The sequence below is a fragment of the Sceloporus occidentalis genome, unplaced genomic scaffold (genome assembly GCF_023333645.1).
Source record: "Sceloporus occidentalis isolate IW3139 unplaced genomic scaffold, rSceOcc1.0.p SCAF_5, whole genome shotgun sequence".
Lineage (NCBI taxonomy): Eukaryota > Metazoa > Chordata > Lepidosauria > Squamata > Phrynosomatidae > Sceloporus > Sceloporus occidentalis.
In genome coordinates this window covers 103,367,997-103,389,480 of record NW_028316985.1, presented here as the reverse complement: position 1 = coordinate 103,389,480, position 21,484 = coordinate 103,367,997, and the positions used below count along the sequence as shown (strand labels likewise).

At 40.6% G+C, this 21,484-nt stretch overlaps 1 protein-coding gene across 3 annotated transcripts in view; it reads right to left on the bottom strand.

The window, feature by feature from the left end:
• Positions 1 to 21,264, bottom strand: part of LOC149312607 (signal peptide, CUB and EGF-like domain-containing protein 1) — a 254,919-nt gene extending 233,655 nt beyond the window's left edge. The window contains exons 1-2 of one of the 3 annotated variants that reach the window (XM_089524974.1): positions 21,161 to 21,264; positions 13,607 to 13,729 (exon numbers count right to left, since the gene is read on the bottom strand). In XM_089524974.1, the coding sequence (XP_089381100.1) occupies positions 13,607 to 13,729; positions 21,161 to 21,257 (220 nt within the window). In that variant the 5' untranslated portion in view covers positions 21,258 to 21,264. The remainder of the gene's footprint in view (positions 1 to 13,606; positions 13,730 to 21,160) is intronic. The other 2 variants (XM_089524972.1, XM_089524973.1) reach the window with 2 other exon arrangements.
• Between the last annotated feature and the right edge of the window lie 220 nt (positions 21,265 to 21,484).

Here is a 21,484-nt window from a genome sequence, read left to right as displayed (position 1 = left end):
GTGCTCTTAAGTCCATCATCAGTCTACAGTTGGAAATTGTTGACCTTGTACAGGAAGAAGTAACTCAAACCAACTACATAGGAATATGCAAAGGGAGTCTAGGAATGTTATACGGGAACAAGATTCCAGTGAGAGAATGAAACTTAAAAACAAAGTATGTTTTTACTCGTAATGTAACCTACATCCAGCTAGGAATACTGCCCTATTTATGGCATTATAAAGCTCACAGATGAGCAACATGCACACCATCCTTTTCACTAATTCACACTTCAAATGCTGAATTTCCCATAATAGCAAAAACTAAAATTTCTTTCCTTACTTCTATTGTAAATTCAAACACATGCCTTCTTTCAGTGCTTTTGGGAGTGCAAGTAGCTATGGAAGGAAGACATGCGCATTGTGCCCATCTAGTTTGACAGTATGAATAGGGAGGAAATATTCATTTTTGACACTACTACACTGGGCTCTTGCTATTTGCTGGGGTTTGGTTACAGCACCTCCATGGATATCAAAATCTGTAGATGTTCAAGTCTCATTATATACAAAGACACAGTAAAACTAATCTAACATTTTTCTATGTTTTTAATTGTACTGTTTTTAATCTTGTAAGCCACTCTGAGTCCCAGTTTTAGGGAAAGGGTGGGATATAAATATAACAACAACAACAACAACAATAAATGGTTTCTCGCATATAAAATGGCAAAATCAAGGTTTGCTTTTTGGATTTATGTGAATACTTTTGAACCACGGTTGGTTGACTCCATGGATGCAGAACGTGTGGATAGAAAGGTCCGAGTGTATAGTGAATTTGGCAATAACACTGATGGGGTGGCAAACAGGTTCCAGGTGGGAATGTGGCTCCAGGACCTGATGAAGTGGTCTTTCCCTGATACAGATTAAATATGTGAGATGAAATAACCAGGTGAGAACTGCTACCACTGAAAGTACAAAAGAGTCCTGTGGCACTTTAATGAATGTTTTAGCATAGGTTTTTGTAGACTACAGCCCACTTCCTCAGATGCATGGAATACAGCCTCAATTGTCAACACTTAAATGCAGATGGGGGGGGGGGGTTGCACACATGTTTGCATAAAAGGGCATATGTATGGACATGTTTATACAAACGAGTGCTATAGAAACTGAAGCAGCACTCAGGGTTGACCAGACATCCTCCTTTTCCAGCCTTCAGTCCAGGAGAAATTCCAAAATGTCCTCCATTTTGAGCATGATTAAGAAGTATGAATTGATATTTAGCTTTTATTTTGTCATGTCCCACATTTTTCTTCAATGTCCTACATTTTGCCATGGCTAGTCCTCCTTTGCAGTTGTGACATCTAGTCATCATGTATGCATTCCATGTATCTGAGGAAGTGGGCTTGTGGGATATGGGTTGTATGTTTTAATGTTGCTGTTGTTATTATTATGCTGAAATCAATTATTTAGGGTTTTCTCACAAGGCCCTTTCTTTTTATACTGAAACAGACTTAAAACAGCTCTCTGAAAATTGTCTCCGAAAGTAGCTCTCTTAGAAAAGACACCAATAAAACTGGGTTGGAGGAGCAGCTAATGTATGTGTGCATGAGCCTTCAAGTTGCTTGTCGACATATAGTGACTCCATGAATTTCATAAGACTTTCTTAGGCAAGGAATACACAGAAGCACTTGGCCAGTTCCTTCCTCTAGCCTCCAGCACCTAATGTTCATTGGCTCCCATCCAAGTACTAACCAGACATGATCCAGCTGAACTTCCAAGATCTGATGGGATCTGGTGCCTTATACCTAATTAAGTATTTAATACACACATTAATAATTAATTTAAAACATTAATTTTATTTTATTTTTAATCAATAACCTGTGTAGGTATAACAGAAAGAATTCTTACATTAAGAGATCAGGAATGGTCCTGTACACTCTACTCTCCTTAGCCTACCCCAGCAGAGAATAAAATCATTCCTGATTTAGCAGCATTAGAATCAGCAATGCTACTATCCATAGAGGTTAACCTAACATATACTTAGCTGTGTAGGGGGAACTCTGACTAGCCTTATATGTGGCTGCCAGTGAAGACTAGGGCTGGAAGAGGACCTTATTCATGCCGTGCCCCTAAATCAATGGTAACTAGAAAATCTAAAAAACAAAGCAGCTAAGTCAGCAGTGGGCAAAGGTGATGCTCTTAACTCTATCTGATAGACAGTCACACAGGTTTAATCATAATTGTCTCATCACCCCATGAACATTTTTGCTCCTGGCAACTGAAGTTTGTGGGAAAGTTTTCTTCCACACAATCATCACTTGGATCTTTTTTTGCACTGTGCCTTTCACTACAAATGCAAATATACAGTACAATCCTGAAAAAGAAAGTACATGGGAATCCAAGTCATTGTTATAAAAAAGGCATCATTAAAAGACAGAAAGGAGAATTTTCAGCTCACTGAAAACCTAACCCCTGGTTAAACAAACTTTGTAGGTTATCAAAGTATACTGACTTTTAATCTGAATGGGGTGGAATAGGGGAGAGAACGCTAGCCACAAATTTCTGATGGCTTGAAGGCTTGTCTTGTTTTGTGGAGAGAAATGCCTACCTCCAGAAATGTTATGCTGCAATATAACATTACACAGGATTCACACACACCAAAGCTCATGGACAACAGCTCAAAAAGTCCTTTGGAACAATCCTGCTTCAAGCAGGCAGAATAATTCATTTACAGAAGCTCTGGTTTGCCGGCATGTAGATATCTGTTTGGCACCGATTGCCAAATGAATTCTTTTTTAGCTTTCAGGGGCAAAACCACAACTTCTTATGAGTTTGTGTTCTGAAGTATGTTATTAAGTGGAAATCAATACTACCATGCTATTTGCGCCTGTGGTTTTGTAAATTCAACCTCCTGGCCACAAGATTAGTCTTCTCTTGTTGAGTAGAGGAGGAGGCCTTCACACTGCTGCCAACTTGCCTTATGACCTTGTCTCTTTGCTTCATGGCAACAGATATATTCATTAAAAATGGGTGCAACAACACTCCTCCACTTCCAAGACAATTCATGAATGTGACAGACTGAAATATACGCTAAAAGAATCCAATTTAAGTTCTGTTTTTAATTTGCGGTTGAAATCCAAGGAAGCCGCATTGAACTTGGGAGGAACAATTTCCAAGTAATAAAGCACAGAATTGGGCTGTGCATGCTTTAATGTAAGCATTTTTTTAAATGATAGCTTGGGAGGAGGTAACAAAATGGCTAGAATAGTGTCAAATTATATCTTCTGAAAATCATAATTATGCAGCATAACCCCCAACTCTGGAGTCCAATAGCTGTACCCTTCCTAAAAGGGGGATTCTTGTAAAAATTACTTTAAGCTTTAAAAAAGGTATGGTGCTGCACTTAGTTTAGAAGGAGAGTCAACATGCCTAAGGGCTTTGCAGTTCTCCTTTTTTCCACCCATTTCCCCACCAACAGTAGAGGTTTAGGAGTGGGGTTCAGGAAGTACACAAAGAATACATAACTGTCCAAGGGGGGGGTACAGGATTCCCCATCTCTGACACTGATCATCTCAGGCAACCTTATAGCAGCCCTGCAAAGTAAGCCATAATCATTACTCCTTTTGATACCATTTCAAGTGAACGCTATAGCTGCATCTGCCCTGCAGAAATAATCTAGTTTGACACCACTTTAACTACTACATCTCAATATTATGGGATTCTGGTAGTTTGTTTCGGCACCAGAGCTCTCTGATAGGGAAGGCTAAATGTCTCTCAACATTACAACTCCCAGAAATCCATGGCAGTTAAAATGGTGTCAAACTGGATTATTTCTGCAGTGCAGATGCAGCCTGGGCCATCTAAAGCATGGATATGAATCTGCATGTTCATAATGTTGTTACTGTTATCATCATCATTATTTATTTATTTATTTATATAGCATGATCACTGTAATGATGATTTACAAGTAAATGAAAAATAAAACAGTTCCCAGCTCTCAGACTTAAAAATCTATGTAGTAGTATCTATTGTACTAGCTATACTGGAATTGCTGCTGTTTAACTTTTTTGAAAATGTGTTGGAGTGCTAAAGCCTTGTTAGGGAAAAACTTATGTGACAATGAATTATTTGGGCTGGACAATGAACTGGCAAATGACATTTAGTGTAATTACGGAAGTCAATATCTTATATTAACTTCCCATATGCCCCTGGATTGTAACTTTTAACTATTGATACAAAGGAGAATTTGAAGTTATGATGGAATCATAATAAAAGCTCCAAGTCAGCATACAGACACTGTATAAAATGGGCTTTCCATCTTTAAGATCATTAGGAAAGGATTTTAAAACAAAATGGCTAGAACTGGAGTTGCTTTTATAGACTTTTGGTAAAGCTGAATTTGAAATAATGTGTATAATTTCATAGAATCATAGAGCTGAAATCAACAGCATGGGCCCCAAGAAAGAGGACACCAGGGAATGCACTAACCACAGAACTATTGCATTAATCTCCCATAAAAAACAAAATGATGATCAAAATTCTACAACAAATATTGTTACCATATATGAAATGAGAAATGCCAGATATCCAAGCTGGGTTCAGGAAAGGAAGAGTCAGTAGGGATCATGCTGCAATGTACATTGGAGAATGGAGTGCACTAAAATCAGCCTGAGCTTTATAGATTGCAGCAAACCTTTGGTTGTGTAGATCATGAGAAACTAAGGATGGCTCTTAAAGAAAGGGGTCTAGTACACCATTTGATTGTTCTGATACATAACCTATACTCAGGACAAGGGGCTACAATCAGAATATGGAGAAACGAAATGGTTTACAGTTGGTACTTTTTCTTACCTTGGTTTCAGTCATTAATCAGAATAGACACTGCAGAAAAAGATTAGAACTGTGCTCTGTAATCTGCCTTGATTCTCTCGGGAAAAGGCGGAATATAAATAAAATTATATTATTATTAACTAGAACACTAGGACTTGGAAGGTAGCTATGAAAGGATTAGACAAGATCCTGATGTGTAAAAACATATAACTGAATATTAAAGTTATGATGGTTCATGCCATAGTATTTTCAATGCCTATGTACACTTGTGAAAGCTGGACAGTAAAGCAAGATGATAGGAAGAAAATCAACTCATTTGAGATGTGGTGCTGGAGAAGAGTTCTGTGGATACCATGGACTACTAAAAAGACCACCCGGGGGGGGGGGTTTCTAGAGCAAATTAAGCCTGGTCATATCCCTAAAAGCCGAGATGCTTAGTAAGGAGGAAGGCAGCAGGAAAAGAGGAAGATTGCGTTACAGATGGATAGAGACAACTAAGGAAGCCACAACCCTGAGTCTGCAAGACCTGAGCAAGCTGTTGCTGTAGAGTAACTTGGAGATCTCTCATCCATAGTATTCACCCCAAATCAAAGTCGCCTTGATGGCAGTTAACAACAAAGAGCACTTGATGTGGTTAAGACTGCTTTTTAAAATTGAACATTGAATATAACCCAAAAAATGGAGATTATAATCTTTCTGAAAATTTATTCCCAATACACACACCTGTTACTGCTGTTGCTTTTGTTTTTGTTGTTTGCCTTCGAGTTGAGTCCAACTTATCAGAACCTTAACATTGTAGGGCAGTTTTGGCAAGATTTGTTCAGAAGAGGTTTGCCACTGCTTTCCTTTTAGGTTAAGAGAGTATGACTTGTCCAAGGTACATTTTACCTTCTCTTTTAATGAAATCTTAAATGGTGCCCCTGTTCAGGGTCTATGAAGCTCTTGGGCACACAATCATGACTCAGGGAAAGTGAGAGAATGTCACAAAATGATACAAGATTACTGTACACAGAACTGTCTCCCTTACTAGAATGGATAGGGCAGTCTATGGTGGGTTATAAACCACCGCCGCCGTTTGCTCCATGCAGGAGCCGCAGCAGCCACACCGGGCGGCTCCCGCACGGACCGAAAAAGAAGCTCCAAAATGGAGCTTCTTTAAGCGGCGCCCCTATGACGTCGCGAGGTGCCAGGCGCGCACTCCCGACGTCATAGACGCCGCGACACGTGCGGATGCACAGCGTCCGATACGTAAATATGGCGACGGCCGTGTGGAACGGCCGCCGCCATATTGTACGTACAGAATACGTACTAGGGTTAGGGGGGTGCGGAAGCACCGCCCCTTCCTAACCCTAGTACGTATTCATTACGTACTAAATGGCGGTGTGTAACCCGCCAAAGTTTCCATAAATCACTATGTGTGTATTCAGGCTACTGAAGAGAAGCCAACATGGTTTCTTAGAGTGCTCACAGATCCTGAGTACACAAGGTGACATTTAATAATTAATGCTAAATAGACATATGTTATACCCTGCATACTTCTTCATAGCCTCTTACAATTAAGATTTTGGAAATAGAAGGTTTTCAGATTTGCCCTACCTCTCTCACCTATTCACAGTCAGATTCTAAATACCATCCCATGTGAAAGTTTAAAATTAGTCATGCAAATTCCATTTCACACATACATTTCTGCAGGGTAATCTCTTATTTTAATTCCTCACAGAGCACTCTTATTTTGAGTGAGCCAAGGTATGTTGGGACAGGAAGAAAGTTATGCATTAAATAAGCATGGATTGTAGCCAGGTCTACCATTAAACAGAAATCAACATCTAAAATATGGGTAGTTTGAAGGCTCAAGGAAATGTTTGATGTGGCTAGCTGGCCCAGCTACAAGGATCAACACCGAGGACACTGCCTCATATAGCTGCGGCCTTAAATAGGTTTTCCCAGAGTATAGAATTAATTCCTTGGAAGACTGGGGGTGGGGAAAGACACTATATAAATATTCTCTCTTTGTTCCTCTGTTTGCTAGAGAGGAAAGCTGACTTCCAAGGCATAGTCGTTCCAAAAGGCTAGAGCACTGAGACAAGAAGATTCAAAAATTTATCACTGTCAAATCTAAGGCCAAAACAGAAATAATCTGGCGACCACAAAAATTCTTTATGAGGGCACTTGACCAAACATTTTCAATGCCCCAGAGAATATGAAGTTCTGGGGGTTTTTTTTTTAGACTTCAGCAAAGCAAATGTCAAGTCTTTAATCTTTGTTTAATGGACTGATCTTATAATGTGCTAAACATTTCAAATATGGTCTCATCCTGTGATTGGAAAGGCATTTATAGCAATGTTAACTACGTTTACAAGTGCACAAAAACCACATGTCTTATATAAAAGGATCTATAATTAATTTAATAGTTTTGCAGAACACAGAGCTATATGTTAAAATGTTTGTTCAAACTAAAGTATACATAACCTGAAATAATTAATTTACGTAATGGCTACAAACAAATACATACTTTTCGTGTATCTGAAAGAAATACTGGATTGCTACCAATTTTACTAAATGTCAGCATATACACTATATTCTGAAATAGAGTACAGATTCCAGAAACAGCACTAATCATAGACATGGGGGAATGAAGCTGCAGGAGTCTGGCCAAGAATCTAAATCCATTCACGGTCTATTTTGTCCACTTTGGCAAACTTCTACAGCTAAACCAATATGCCAAAGGTAACAACATTTCACCCAGACTCTAGCAATTTTGACAGAGCATAAAAAGATTGGCTGGAAGGGAGAAACTAATCATTCAGGATGTAAGACAAATCTCTTAGTTCTCTAAAGAGCAAGTAGACCTGGCATTCAAGCACTTAACTTCATATTTGAACTTCCCAAATGAGAAATCAGATTCTTCACTTAAAAACTCGGTGAAATCCAAAGGTTATTCTGTAACAAGAGCTGAGGCCTAATACTAACCACCAGAGAATCCCTACAGGATAAAAAGAAAGAAAGAACAACAATAAACACTATTGTCACAAATCATGTGTCGTACTCAGTATATCATACTGGGCTGAGTCACACTGTCTCCTTCTCTAAAACTAAGAAGCCATGAACACCTGTTTCTTCTCTTCTTCAGAGTGAATTTCCCATTACAACCATAGCTATGATGAAGGAATATGATAATACTACCAATAATTCTTGTTAATTAGCCAGGATTGAGGTGTTTGCATGAACACAGGTCTTTACCCACATAGAGGGTAAAATTGTGCAATGGTCCGTCATAATCCAACCCAGGAACTTGATCCATGGACCAGCATCCGGGTCATCATGTAAACAAAGAAGGATCAGCTGAAAGTTATCTTTGTCTTTGTTTCAGGTTGTATTTTTATATTATCAATAAATGATCATTCTGTTGCATCTGTAACTTTGTTTCTCTCTGACAGACCCTCAAGCCTGGTTGGCCTGGAACCAAAATGGATGAAGACCCTGAAGTTGTTGCACCTCCTATCACTTCAATGCCTGGCATCCACTCACTCCACAGCCAAAAACTGCAGCATTAAATTGCCTTTTGCAAGCAGGGCAGTGCCTGTAAATGTGTGAGGCCTGCTGGTATACTGCCTGACTCCCTGCCAGGCATGGCCTCATGCAGGCATGGGCTTCTCTCAATAATGCTGTTCATGATGTACGAGAGGAAAGGTGCCCAGAATAGGATGAAGTACTGTATCATCAGGAGAATGGGAATAATGGGGATGGGGGAGTTTTCACAGGTATCACCAGAGGATGTAGGCCGTCACCACATCCTTACATCCACAATCCCAAGCTTCCCCAGGGACTGAACCCAGTGCCCTTTGAAATAGATGGCTGTCTTTACAGGACACACATGGGGCACAGAGTAAGGAGGAACGATCAGTTGTATACTCTTTCTATGCATACCACACTTGCTTTTAAATAACGTATGTTCCAGTCCTACATGCAGCAGAGGCAAAATTCCCATGTTTTTCATGATTATTGGATGAAGCCAATAATATGATGCTATAAACACAGGAAAGCTTCGGGCAGCATCAGTAACCCAGGTTTCAGCAAAAGTAAAAAGCTCAGCTGCATAAATGTACTCTTTTATTTATTTCACCCATCTAAACAACAGTCTCTCTGACACACACATCTGAACAGCCTTTCTATTTCCCCACCACCACCACCACCACCACCAAAAACTTTCCCCCAAGAATAGAATTTTGAAAGCAAATACAGAAGTTTTGGAAAGAATGATTGAGATCCTACATGGTTGAGCTCCACATTCAACTATGGTTCCCCTGTAACCATCCCCATGTTCTGATTTAATACCCGTTCCCACTATTCCATTACAACTTCAATGTTGAGGAGGGCAGTTTCAGACATGGGTCTGGATATGTTTCCCATAGACAGATACAGACCAAGGATATCTTCCATATCTTCCATTTGCTGGGATCATGTAGAGTCTCAATAGATGATGTCAGTGGTCTCCCTCTAGCTATGGGAACATAGCCAGCAACTTCTTTGATCCCTTCTGCTCTCCAGCAGCTATGTAATGACCAGGGGACGGCTATCACTGTGCAATGATGAATCCTGGGGTGAGGGGAGACATTTGCAGAGAGTAGAAGAGAATACTAACCACCACGGTGACAAAAAAATTAAAAATAAAAGACATACAGAGGTAGAAGGTGGGCTTAGCTTGCACATGACATTAACAGGTTGCCAGCCAATATGCACTTACTTGCAGGGCTTAAATCAACCACTAATTCTTGAAAATCACAATGAAATGGTTTTAGGCTATAAATGTTGGGAGAAGAATTAAATCAAATATTCAGAGAACACGTTTCCCACTCACAAATACAATATGTTTGTGAACAATATGTGTGCTTCAAGGGTACGCAGAACTGTTGGATAGAAGCTGGCTTGCAATAACACTTGGAATATGTCTTAACATTTTGCCCAAACAAATCTAGATTTGCCACCAAAACTGGAATCCTAGCTTCCTGAGCATGCATGTATTATATGAAATTGCATCAGCCTAATGATGGAACAATATATTCCTCTATACCCACACTATATAACATAAGCTATGTAAACTCCCTCTTTGAGGAACAGACTAACAATATTATGATTGATCTAAATTCCTTACAACTTCTGGATTTCAGTAGATATCTGAAGCATGGCTTTGATTGAAACACATTTTAAAAGCTTTTATTTCTTCACTTTTGTGTCTTAAACAGTATTGTTCAAAATTAATATGAACAGATTTTGTAAGAACTAAGTCACTATATTCACTGAAAATTCTTTGGAAAAGTTCAATTTCTATAAACATCTGTAAGAGGGCAGACACAAATCAATTATTACCAGAATACTAAAATACATTTAAATCTACAAGGTCAGCATTTTAAAAAGAATTGAAAAGTTTATTGCATAAATGTATTTTTAAGAAAGCATAAAAAAGGACATTCACAACTTGTGTAAGTGGATAGTCATTATGTTAAGCTGTTGAAACACAAGCGAGTAGAAAGTGAACTGGGGTTTTGAAGAAAGTTACCTGTGGTAATTCATCCCCCCAACTACTTTTGCTGTTTGTGGGAACCACATTTCTGGCAGAAATGTTTTGAAAACAATACAGGAGGACCGTTATAATGATAAATACATTTCAGACCTGTTAATTGTAAGGCTCCCATAAACTGCCCAATAGTTCCAGTTAATGTTGGAGTCTTCTCTTTCAGGATTTCGTGGGATGTAATTAGGGTTGCCATAAGCCAGGACCTCCAAACCGGGACAAATGTAGGACAACATTTTCAAAAATGTTTTTTTTTAAAAATGGAGGACACGCGAAAAAAATTGATGATTTTTTAAAAATGTTAATATAAATGCATGTTTCTTAGGCATGATCAAAATGGAGGACATTTTGACATTCTTCCTGGATAGAAGTTTGGTATGTAGCGTTGTGTGTTGGACTAGGACTCTGGAGACTAGGAATCGATTCCCTACCTATTGGGTGACCTCAAGCAAATCATACTCTCTCAGCCTCCTCAGCAGAAAGCCATCACAAACCTCCTCTGAACAAACCTTGCCAAGCTAACCCCAGAATAGGTTTCCTTTAGGGTCACCAAATGATGGAAAACAAGTTGAAGGTACACAAGAATAAAAAACAACTGAGTACTGTACCTTTAAATGCAGTGGAGGGTCCAGCATGGTATAGTGGTCTAGGACAATGGGAGACCAGGGTTCAAATCCCAGCCTGGCCATGGAAACCCACTGGGTGACTTTGGGCAGCAAGTCACACTCTCTCAGCCTTTCAGGGGAAGGTAAAGTCAACCCCCCCCTGAAGAAACTTGCCAAGGTAACTTGATTCTATAGACTAACACGGCTATATCTTTGGATTATTTCTGCAGTGTGTTTTGGGCCATAGTGCGGTTTAGGTCCAAAAGAGACTGCAGAAATAAACCAGTTTGAGACTGAATGAACTGCCCTAGCTCATTGGAACTGTAGTTTTGTGACAGAATTCAAAGATACAGCTAGATTCGTCTGTAGAAATCAGTACATAGAGAAATCTTGTAGCATGTTTGAGACTAACTGAAAGAAAGAAGTTGGCAACATGAGCTTTCCTACACTAAAGTCTACTTCCTCAGATACATTTGACACACAAAAAGGGGAATATTTTAAGAATGCTGCAACTATCTGAATCTAGGGTCGCTATAAGTTGAAAAGGAGCTGAAGGCACACAACAACAACAACAAAAGCAACAGAGGAGGAGGAAGGGGAGAGAAGAAAAGTGAAGGAGTAGGAGAAAGAAGAAAAGGAGGAGAAAGAAGAATAGGAAAAAGAAGATAGGAAGAAGAAGAGGAAGAAGAGAAGAAGAGGAAGAAGAGGAGGAGGAGGAGGAAGAGGGGAAGAAGAAGAGGAGGAGGAAGAGGGGAAGAGGCAAGGTTTCCTTCTCCCCCTCAGCTTCGTCCTGGGACTTTAGCCAAGGAAGGGAGGGAAACCTCGCCATGACCAGGTTTCCTTCTCCCCTTCGGCTTCATCCTGGGATTGGAGCCAAGGAAGGGAGGGGAGCCCCCCGCCAAAGGAGAGAGGCCTACGCGCAGCAAATGGTGGCCCCAACCTCCCCGACTTCAGTCCCCACAGCCCTGCCCAGGCCTACCTGGGCTCCTCCTCCTTGTGGGCAGTCGGAGGCACCACAGGCAGCTTCTCCTTGCCAAACCCAGAGGAGAAGGAGCTGTGGGCCTGAGGCAAGTGCGGCGGAGGCGGGGGAGTGCCCAGGCCCCTTGGGCCCGGGACAAACTGCTGAAACTGGGCAGGGACAATTCCAGAGCCCCAAACCCGGGATTATCCCGGGTAAAACCGGGATATGGCAACCCTAGATGTAATGGTTGTTTGCACTCCCTCATCCAACTGGGCCCTAAATGCACTGAAGATGTGACCCTGGTTAGTTGTTGGTTGTGGTAGAGTTTGGAGCTTCCTCAGATCAGTACATTTCTTCTCAACTGCTCCTTTCTCTACTTGGGATATGCTTAAGCTGCAGTGTGTGCAGGGTTTTCTTCCATCCCCTTGCCACTTCCTTCATGAACTCAACACAACGCACCATGCTCCTTCCACAACATCCAAATTCCCTGCCTTGCACATTTAACTTTATTTCACCAATGATATAGTAATAGTATTAAAGTGCTAGATCACTTCAGCACTATAGCTGTAAAAGACAGAGGAAGAGGAAGAAGAAGATTACAAGGAAAGGAAGGTCCCTGGAAAACTTCTGTGGCAAAAGTCCCACTCAAATTCCAAGCATCATGAGGGACTACCCAAAAATACAGCAGGAGAAACTGAAGCAATGATCCAGAAGCATGGCATTTACCCTGGCTGATGTAGAAAACTCCTGGAACAAAAAATTAAAAATTCACACCATGATGTAGGTTTAAAATATTCCTGCTGATATTGGAAATTCACAAGCAAAGTACCAGGATAGAAAGAACAATGTATGGATATCTGGGGGGTGGGGGGTGGGGAGGGGATCTCAATAACCATAGCTGTAACTGCAGCCAAATCCTGAGTCTTTGAACCAGTTTGGAGGAGCCCATAGGAAAACAAAGAACCAAAAATTATCCCTGAATACCTCAGTTCTTAGGACAGGGCTTCTGAGATTTTTATAAGCTCAGACAACAGAATTTCAAACATAACATCATAACTACAAAGTAGAGATGTTGGGCTGGAGGAGGAAGAAGGGAGGAGGAACTGTGCTTCTTTGGAAATAGAATCTGATTCCAGTGCCACTTTCTGTGCCTCATTTCTAGAGTGCACAAGAAGCCATTGCTACCAAAGGGAATTGTTTAATTTTAATGTTTAATTTATAGAACATTTCCAACTTGTATCTTAAGAAGCAATGCCAACAACATATATTCTGGTCCCAATTTTGACTCCCCCCCCCCCCAACTAGTCACTTTTGAGGCTCCACTGACTACCCACAGGCCAAGAACAGAATGAGATGATACACAAGAGAACTTTCATGCTACAAAACAAAAACAAAACAAGGTTCACTTACTAGATTTTAAATTAAAGCTACACTTGGTTCTCTAGAAGTAACTTACAGAGTGTGGGACATACCGTTTAGACACAGAACAATTAGCAGAAACAGCAGGGGCAGATTTCCAATAAACACAATGATCTGAGGATAAGCTGCTGTAAATCTGCATTAATTGTTTCAGGAATTCCATTATTTACAGAAGCACTTGCAGAGTAAATAAACAGGAAGCGGGGAAGGGGAGTTTGACAGATATAAGAAAGCAGCTAACCTTACCTTCACATTGTTTTCCTTCTCCTTTATAACCAGGTTTGCAAATGCATTTGTATGACTTAGGCGTGTTTTGACAAATCGCATCAATATGGCAGTCGTCTGTCCCTTCTGTACATTCATCAGCATCTGTGCCATACAGCATTAAAGGGAGGAGGGGGAACAACAAGAGATCTCATCAAAGCCTGTGAGAGTTTCCACCTAAAGAAGCTGTTTTGCTGAGTTTGCACCAGGTTATCATCACAGGCAAAAACAATATCACAACTGAAATGTATATTCCACATACAAAACACATTTTTTTTCTAATGTGTCGAGGACTAGTACTATGTTTGGGTGACAAGGATTTTAATGGGCCTTCTATTCGAGACATCATCATCCCCAGCAGTAGCATCACCAGACTTCAACATGAGACAAGAAGTACCTACAGTATATCCACACTGCACAAGTAAAGCAATTTGATATCGCTTCAACTGCCATGCCTCCAGCCTATGTGATTTTGTAGTTTGGAAATATCTAGAGGTCTCATTCCCCTGAACTACAACTCTCTGTCAGAGAATGCTATGCACCACATAAAAGGCATATCCCAGGGTTGCATATGATAGACCAGTGGCCCCCAAACTATGCTCTTTAAGGGATTTTGGACTTCAGCTCCTAGAGTCCCAGTCTATTGGCCAATATGGCTGAGGCTTCTGGGAGCTGAAGTCCAAAATCTCTTAAAGGGCACAGTTTGGGAACCACTGTGGTAGATCCATGACCATTAACGTGGCATCAAGTGGTTACAGTTCTGTAGCCCAGATTTCACTTTAAGATGAAGGGTACCCATTGCCAGTAAACCATTCTGACTGATGGCAGTTATACTTTGATTCTGAGTGATCATTGTGGCAATGATCTTGCTGTAAACCTGACATATCAAGACACTTAATCAGTATGCCAATCGTGTGCAAAAGCACTCTGATTACCAAAGCAGACGAACATTTGAAAGCAGTCCAGAACTAAAGTAAAAAATAGAATCCTGTTCTCAGGTTGTCACAGGCAGAACTTGCTCATACATTATATTCAGGTCAATCAGGAACTTAACATTTTGCTTGTATTACCCCTACTCTGTGGAGGGCTACATACACTGAGAGTTAGTAGATAAATAAACATCTCAAGGCAGACCTATACCTTGCAACAGAGGCACATGCTCATAACCATGACTGTATCCTGTACTGAGTCTACCATTCTTCATATTTAGTCCACTGTCTCCAACTGAAGCCACACAAAAATGCTTCAGCTTTGTCTGCCACGTTTGTTGGCAAATATGTGGAAAAAAATGTGACAAGCTGCTACAGGAGATTTGCCACACTGTTACATGTACACTGCAATATGTTTACTAACAGAACAATATACAGTTTATATAAATATATAAACATAGCTGCCCACCAGTGAGATGATAATAAAGCAGCGTGCATAAACATTGCCCTTTCACACATTTCATTTCAGTTTACTACAGTTCTTCCCCTTCCATTCTTTGGGTGGATATTCCCTGTGTACTCCTGGTCAGCAACTATCTTTCTCAGCTTAGGGGAGTGCCTAGCTCTGTTCATCATTACTTTGCTCATGTAAAAGTTATTCCTCCAAAGAGGAGAGGATTTTGTTTGTGTGAAAGCAAAGAAAACCTTTGGGGGAAAAAGCAGGAATCTTGTTTGCATGGAAAAGTTTGCAGGCAAACCTGAAGATAGGTGAAGCTAAGCATGACTGAAAAAAGCATGGCAAATAATGACAGAACAAGGCCTATAGTCCCTTATAGAGGGCCATATTGACCCACCAGCTTCCTTCTATAATGACCCTGTTATGGTGGACAGATCAATAATCACTTTGTACTACATAGTGCACCAATGGTACATTTTGTTACCATAGATACTGCTTCTTCTACACCATTTTTACCTCCAATTAAACAACTGGTGAACAGGCTGCACTTCGTAGAGGGCCGGATTTAGTCTAAGGACCTCTTGTTTAAAGATGCTTACACTTTTGGACAATGCTGGACCAGGTTTAAATCCTTACAAGAATATTCACAACTAGTAATTCTGGGATACAAAAAGAGAGGTGGTGCACTTATAATCAAGTATGAAGTCAGAGAAGCAGAAGACTAGGATAAAAGGAAATTACAAGGCAGTCGTCCCAAATAAACTAGTCAGCTGAAAGTCAGTATTGCCTTAATATCTGATATAGGTATCTTTGTGTTAACAGCAGAGTAGGTGGGAATCATTTGCTGGGATACTTTTAGATGGAGATGTGAGGAGTTGCACCTTGAGCCCTGCAAATGTAAAGCATATGTTCTACCACATGTATACCCCAGACCCTCTCATTACTTTTCATGTAAAGGTGTCTAGAAACAGAATGCTCATTCTGTGTCTGTGGGTCAAATTGTGACAGAAAAAGGAATGAAGTACATAGTCCATCAGTACTTAGACTTTTGTACAAAAATGAATCAATGAGGGCATATCTAAATTGGAAGCTTGGCAAGTTGGTCAGGATGAACAAAACTTTCTCACTAGTGGCATACTTTCTTTGGGAATCCCACCCCAGAAGGCCTCTTCTCTGGTGTCATTTTGGTGCATCGTCAGTCTGTATCTTGTTTTAGCAATGATGGTGGATGACAGTTTCTAACTGCGGGACCACTATGATCAGTCTATGATGGCCATTTTTAACTCCTGGATAACTAGGATCACTCTGTTGTTTTAAACATGGTTCAGATGACTTTGAACCTTTGGAGTATTGTACATTTTTATAGATAAGAAGCAGTTAATTCTCCAGCACTATATTCATGTTGCTGTACTTTATGGGCTTGAAGCATAATAGCCCTTAAAAGTTGACCAGAGTAAAATACCTGTTTGTGGTTGACCATGTGTAGTATAATAGTGTTGCAAAGGGGCACTGTGGCAGATGTGAGCTAAGAAAACTAAAGTTTAGGTCTCCTCACTGCCATGAGGTTTCGGGCAGTCACTATCTCTTAGTCTAACCTACCTTACAGGGATGTTGTGAAAATAAGATTAGATACTGTGTTCCAAGAGGGAAGGACAGGATGCGAGTAAACAAATCCCGGTGGAAAGAAATCACTGGCTTTTTCTAACTGGTGAATGTAGTAGACAAGTGATTCCATGACTATGTAGAGCATCCCAAAATGATATTTAACCATGAACTGAAACATGTAAAAAGTTGATCGAGTTGAATAGTCTGTTTTCTGTGAAAGTAAAGGGAAATTATTTACATTAAGGGACAAAAAGAAGTTGAAAATATTTGTGACAGGTGCAAAAGAAGAAATTGAACCATGAAGTTCAGCCCTTTTCAACATTTTTTATCATGAATTATTTAAAATCCATGCATGGTATTATATTGTTGAAAAGATAAGCATTACTTCAGAGATTTCGGGGGGGGGGGACCTCATTTTCCCATGCCCCTTTCTTTTTTAAAAAAAGAGAAAATAAATGCTGCCTAGAGCTGGTTGAGAAATTAATGAAGGAAATAGCTAAATGTAATAAATACGCAGATAAAGAAATAACGGGAAATGATCACTCCTTCACTCTTGCCTTACAGTATTAATTGGGAGACGGAGTAAATGAAAGCGAAGAGAAAAGGGAATTGCTGCATAAAGGGAAGGAACTGGGAATCAGCTGATTCTTTGGAAGGACGTTTGTCTATAAGCCAGGCCATGGGAGACCTTGATGCTCATGGAAGAAAGTGGCCCAAGGCTATTGATTACTGCCTAAATGTCAATCAGGCAAATCCACCTTATAGTGAGAACGGCCTTTAAATGGATTTCCCCATAATTTAATGCAAGAGGCCCATCTGGCTCTTTTGCTTATTGCATGCATACCCATCAACGAATAATAACAGGCCTAACAACCAACTCCCTAAAACTAGGATATAAGGAATATAAAAGGTTTAAATCTACGATCCACAGGGACAGAGGGAAGGGGATGATACAGAAAACGATGAGAGACTCCCCTCCCATCCAGCGCAGTTTGTTTCATGCCAATTAGATTAACAGATCCTAAGAAAAGGTGCACCAAAGTGAAAAACACTTTGATTGTTAGCTGGAAATTCTAACGCTAATTGTTTCAGAAATGCTCACTCAGCCATCTCCAGCGATAAAACAAGGATTCTTCAAAGTCACCAAGGAGCGGGGAGGATGAGGGGGGCTCCTCAGAGGCAGCAGGAATAATCAGATATTGTGACCAGGCACACATCACAGCACTTTGCAAAGGAAAGAAATCAAAAGCAAGGGAGGGCAGAGATGGCTGTTTGGGTTGAACTTTCTTCTCAGCATCTTACAAGCAAAATCACTAGTGAAGCAAACAGCACAGAAGGAACTTTGCTTTGCACAAAGCCATAGTCAGATGGAAGAAGTTTGCCCTCCTCGCCACCACTGCAAAAGGGAGGAGGGAAGAGAAGAGTGGCTTTAATTGGCTTCTTTCTTTTGGTTTATTTTAGCTGCTCGGCCAATTCAGAACTTGCTGCGGTTTAAAAAAAAGAAAAGAAATGGGTAAATTCACTTAGGGGTTTTGAGGGCGCAGTTCAGATCACATACACATGCCACTCTATATTCAGTCAGGCAGGGGATAAAGCAGGAGGCGGCGCTTTTGTTGAAAATGCCTAAGTTCATACTTTTGACTCATTAAAAGGGGCAACCAGTTCTCTCATCAAGCTCAGCAGAAGTGACAGCTGGGCTCCTTTCTAATGCCGTCAAAAACTCAAGCCGCATTGAGCCCAAAGGGGACATTTCACAGCAGCCCGAGGCTGCCTGAGAGTCAGGCGTGTGAATGCCAATGAGTCAAATAGAAAGGGCAGATCCAACGGTGAAAACTTCCTCGATGGCAGGGCCCCTGCTAGGCTCCTGGGACATTATATTTTTAATCCTCATTGATGCCCCTCCTCATTGCTAGAGGTGTCACTTATAGATTAAAAAGGTAGAGCTCTCATTCTGTTATATTAGTAGAAATCAAAGATATAGCCATGCTAGTCTGTAGAATCAGTATGTAGAGAGATCTTGTAGCACCATTGACCCTAACTGAAAGAAAGAAGTTGGCAGCAGGAGCTTTCATAGACTTAAGGCCTGAACAGACAGGCCAAAACAAAGTTGCTTTGGATCACTTTGGAGGTATGCTGTTTAAATGATGCATGCGTCCTAAGAAGCTGGAAGCCGTGCCAAAGCCACACTCCAGTCCTAAGGACTTTGGCACAGAAGAGGACTTTGGCACAGCTTCTGAACTCTTAAGTATGTCATTTAAACAACATACCTCTGAAACAGCTTCTGGACGTGTTTGTCATTTAAACAGCATACCTAAAGTGACCGGAAGCAGCTTTATTTTGGCCTGTCTGTTCGGACCCTTAAGTCTACTTCCTCAGATGCATTTGGACCAAGTGCATCTGGGGAAGTAGACTGAAGTCTCCAAAAGCTCCTGCTGCCAATTTCTTTCTTTCAGTTAGTCTCAAAGGTGGTACAAGCTCTCTCTACTTTTTGTTATCTTGGTTTTCTCCCTCAGATGTCTGATGGCTAAGCTCCTTTTTCTCTCTGAAGTAAACCTCTAGTCTCGCAACCCTATAATGGTTTACTTTATGTAGAACCAATGTGGCGTAGCTGTTACAGTATTGCGGTGGCATTTCAAATCTCTGGCTTAAACTTTCCACCCAGCCATGAAACAGGCTGCCTGATTTTGAGCCAGTCTCATTCTCTCACCCCGATCCTCCTTCACAGGGTTGCTGTGAGTATCAAGTAGGGAGAAGGAGAGCCCTGGAGAAAAAGTGGGCTATAAGTTTACCAAATAGGTACCAGAAGAATTACCTGCCCTGAGAGGACCCTCCCTGGGGATGTGCCTCCTCTGAAGTCAGGTAATGCAATTGGACTGAAAGTGACTGAATATTCCAATCACACATAGTGCAGACAAGAGACAAAACTATCTGCCTCCAGAAAAGCCCATCTGAAAGCACACAAAGCCAGGACAGTAGATCACACAGAGACATAGTGGGCAGCCTCCTCCATGGTGAGAACTCTGGTTTACTCATAATGAATGGAACAATACCGAAACCCTACAGATTGCTATATACCCCACCACTAAATCTGTGAGTGTATGTATCTGCTGACTTATGGCAACCCCATGAATTTTCAGGTGAGTATCTTAGACAAGGAATAATCAGAGGTGGTTTTACCAGTTCCTTCCCCTGAATTTTAGCCTACACCACCTGTTGTTCGCTGTCGGTCTCCCATCCAAGTGCTAACCAGGGCTGACCCTGCTTAGCTTCCATGATCAGATGTGTCCTGGTACCATACAAATTAGTCCTTACATAATGGATTTACTAACAAGATTTTGTTTATGAAGGAGTACCTTTCTTGCCTCTTGTCTACTAGCATCATCAGCTGTAGGTTAGTCAAACTTATGGTACTATCTGGATTGCTTTACTGTGAGGCAATAATTTATATAAAAAATAAGAAGGCGAAGAGGAAGAAAAAGAAGAAGAAATCTATTTTAATATTCTAACAATTTAATTCTGTTTTAATGTATCACTTTTCTATGGTTTTAATTGTATTGTTTTTAAATGCTGTGAAGCCATTCTGAGCCCCAGTTCTGGGGAAAGAGGGGGATACAAATAAATATAATAATGTAATAAATAAATTATTATTATTATTATTATTATGAATAATATAATATAATAAACCATGTAATAATATAAATATAATAACAATAAATGATATAATTATAATATAAATAATAATAATAATGTTTTTAATTCATTGTCTGCTTATTTTATCTAATTCTATCTTGTATTATTATCTAATAATAATAATAATAATGGGATAATAGTATTATTATCTATTGTTTTACATGCATTTTGTTACTATCCAGCAGAATGTACGCCTTTGGCAAGTTTCATTTTTATCGATATTATTGATCATATAAAATAATAATAATAATAATAATAATAATAATAGGCTTTGCTCTCCACATCCCACCTTATACTTTTAACTCCTACACAGAATCTGACTCAAAGAGGCTGGAAATAATGATGCTTCTAATAATAATGATGCTTAACAATTCAAACATTTGGTTGGAGAGGAGAAAGGTGTCTGGGAGGGGGGCAAAGAGAGAGAAAAGAAGCTGGAAGTTCATCAGTGTTATAATTAACTATATATATTAAAAATAGTTGCATGGCAACTGGTATACTTTCCTGCCTAGACAGTATCTTCATGCCACCAAATGCTTAGGTTGCATCTCACCCTTTGTGGCTGGAAAGAACTTTTTAAAACACCTTGGGGAATAGGAGACAAAGCCAGATGGTGGTCCTCCATCCAAAATTCCCCATCAAGAATCCCAAAGAAAGAAGAGAGAGAGAGAGAGAAGGGATTCCTGATCCCACCCTATTTTCAATAGGTAAGGAGACAAGTCATTCAATCCTATGCATTTCAGTGCCTGGGTTAGAAGGAGAGGGAGAAGGGGGGAAAGGGAGAGAAAAAGAGAGAAAGAAAGGAGGGGGGGGGGAAGAAGAAGAAGAATCAGCAAGCTCTCTGCCTGCTCTTACCTGGGACCCCATTGCCTCCTGCAACCCTGAAGAAAGCCAGAGCCCAGCACAAGTGCCATGCCAAATAAACAGTCCCCATGATCATCATCATCAGCATTCAGGGCAAGTTGGTGGGTTGCTTTGCTAAGGGACTGGCAGAGAGGGGCAGCCACAGAGGACTGACGCGCTGACAGCATCCCGCTGATTCGCAGAGGGACCCTCAGGGTGGGCGGGACGTGGAGGGGGGGCGGGCCAATCGCAAGCAGGGATGGGGCTTGATTGACGGGGAGGGGGGAGAGGGGAGGAGGTTGAGAGGAAGGAGAGGGACTCCTCACAGCTCTGAGG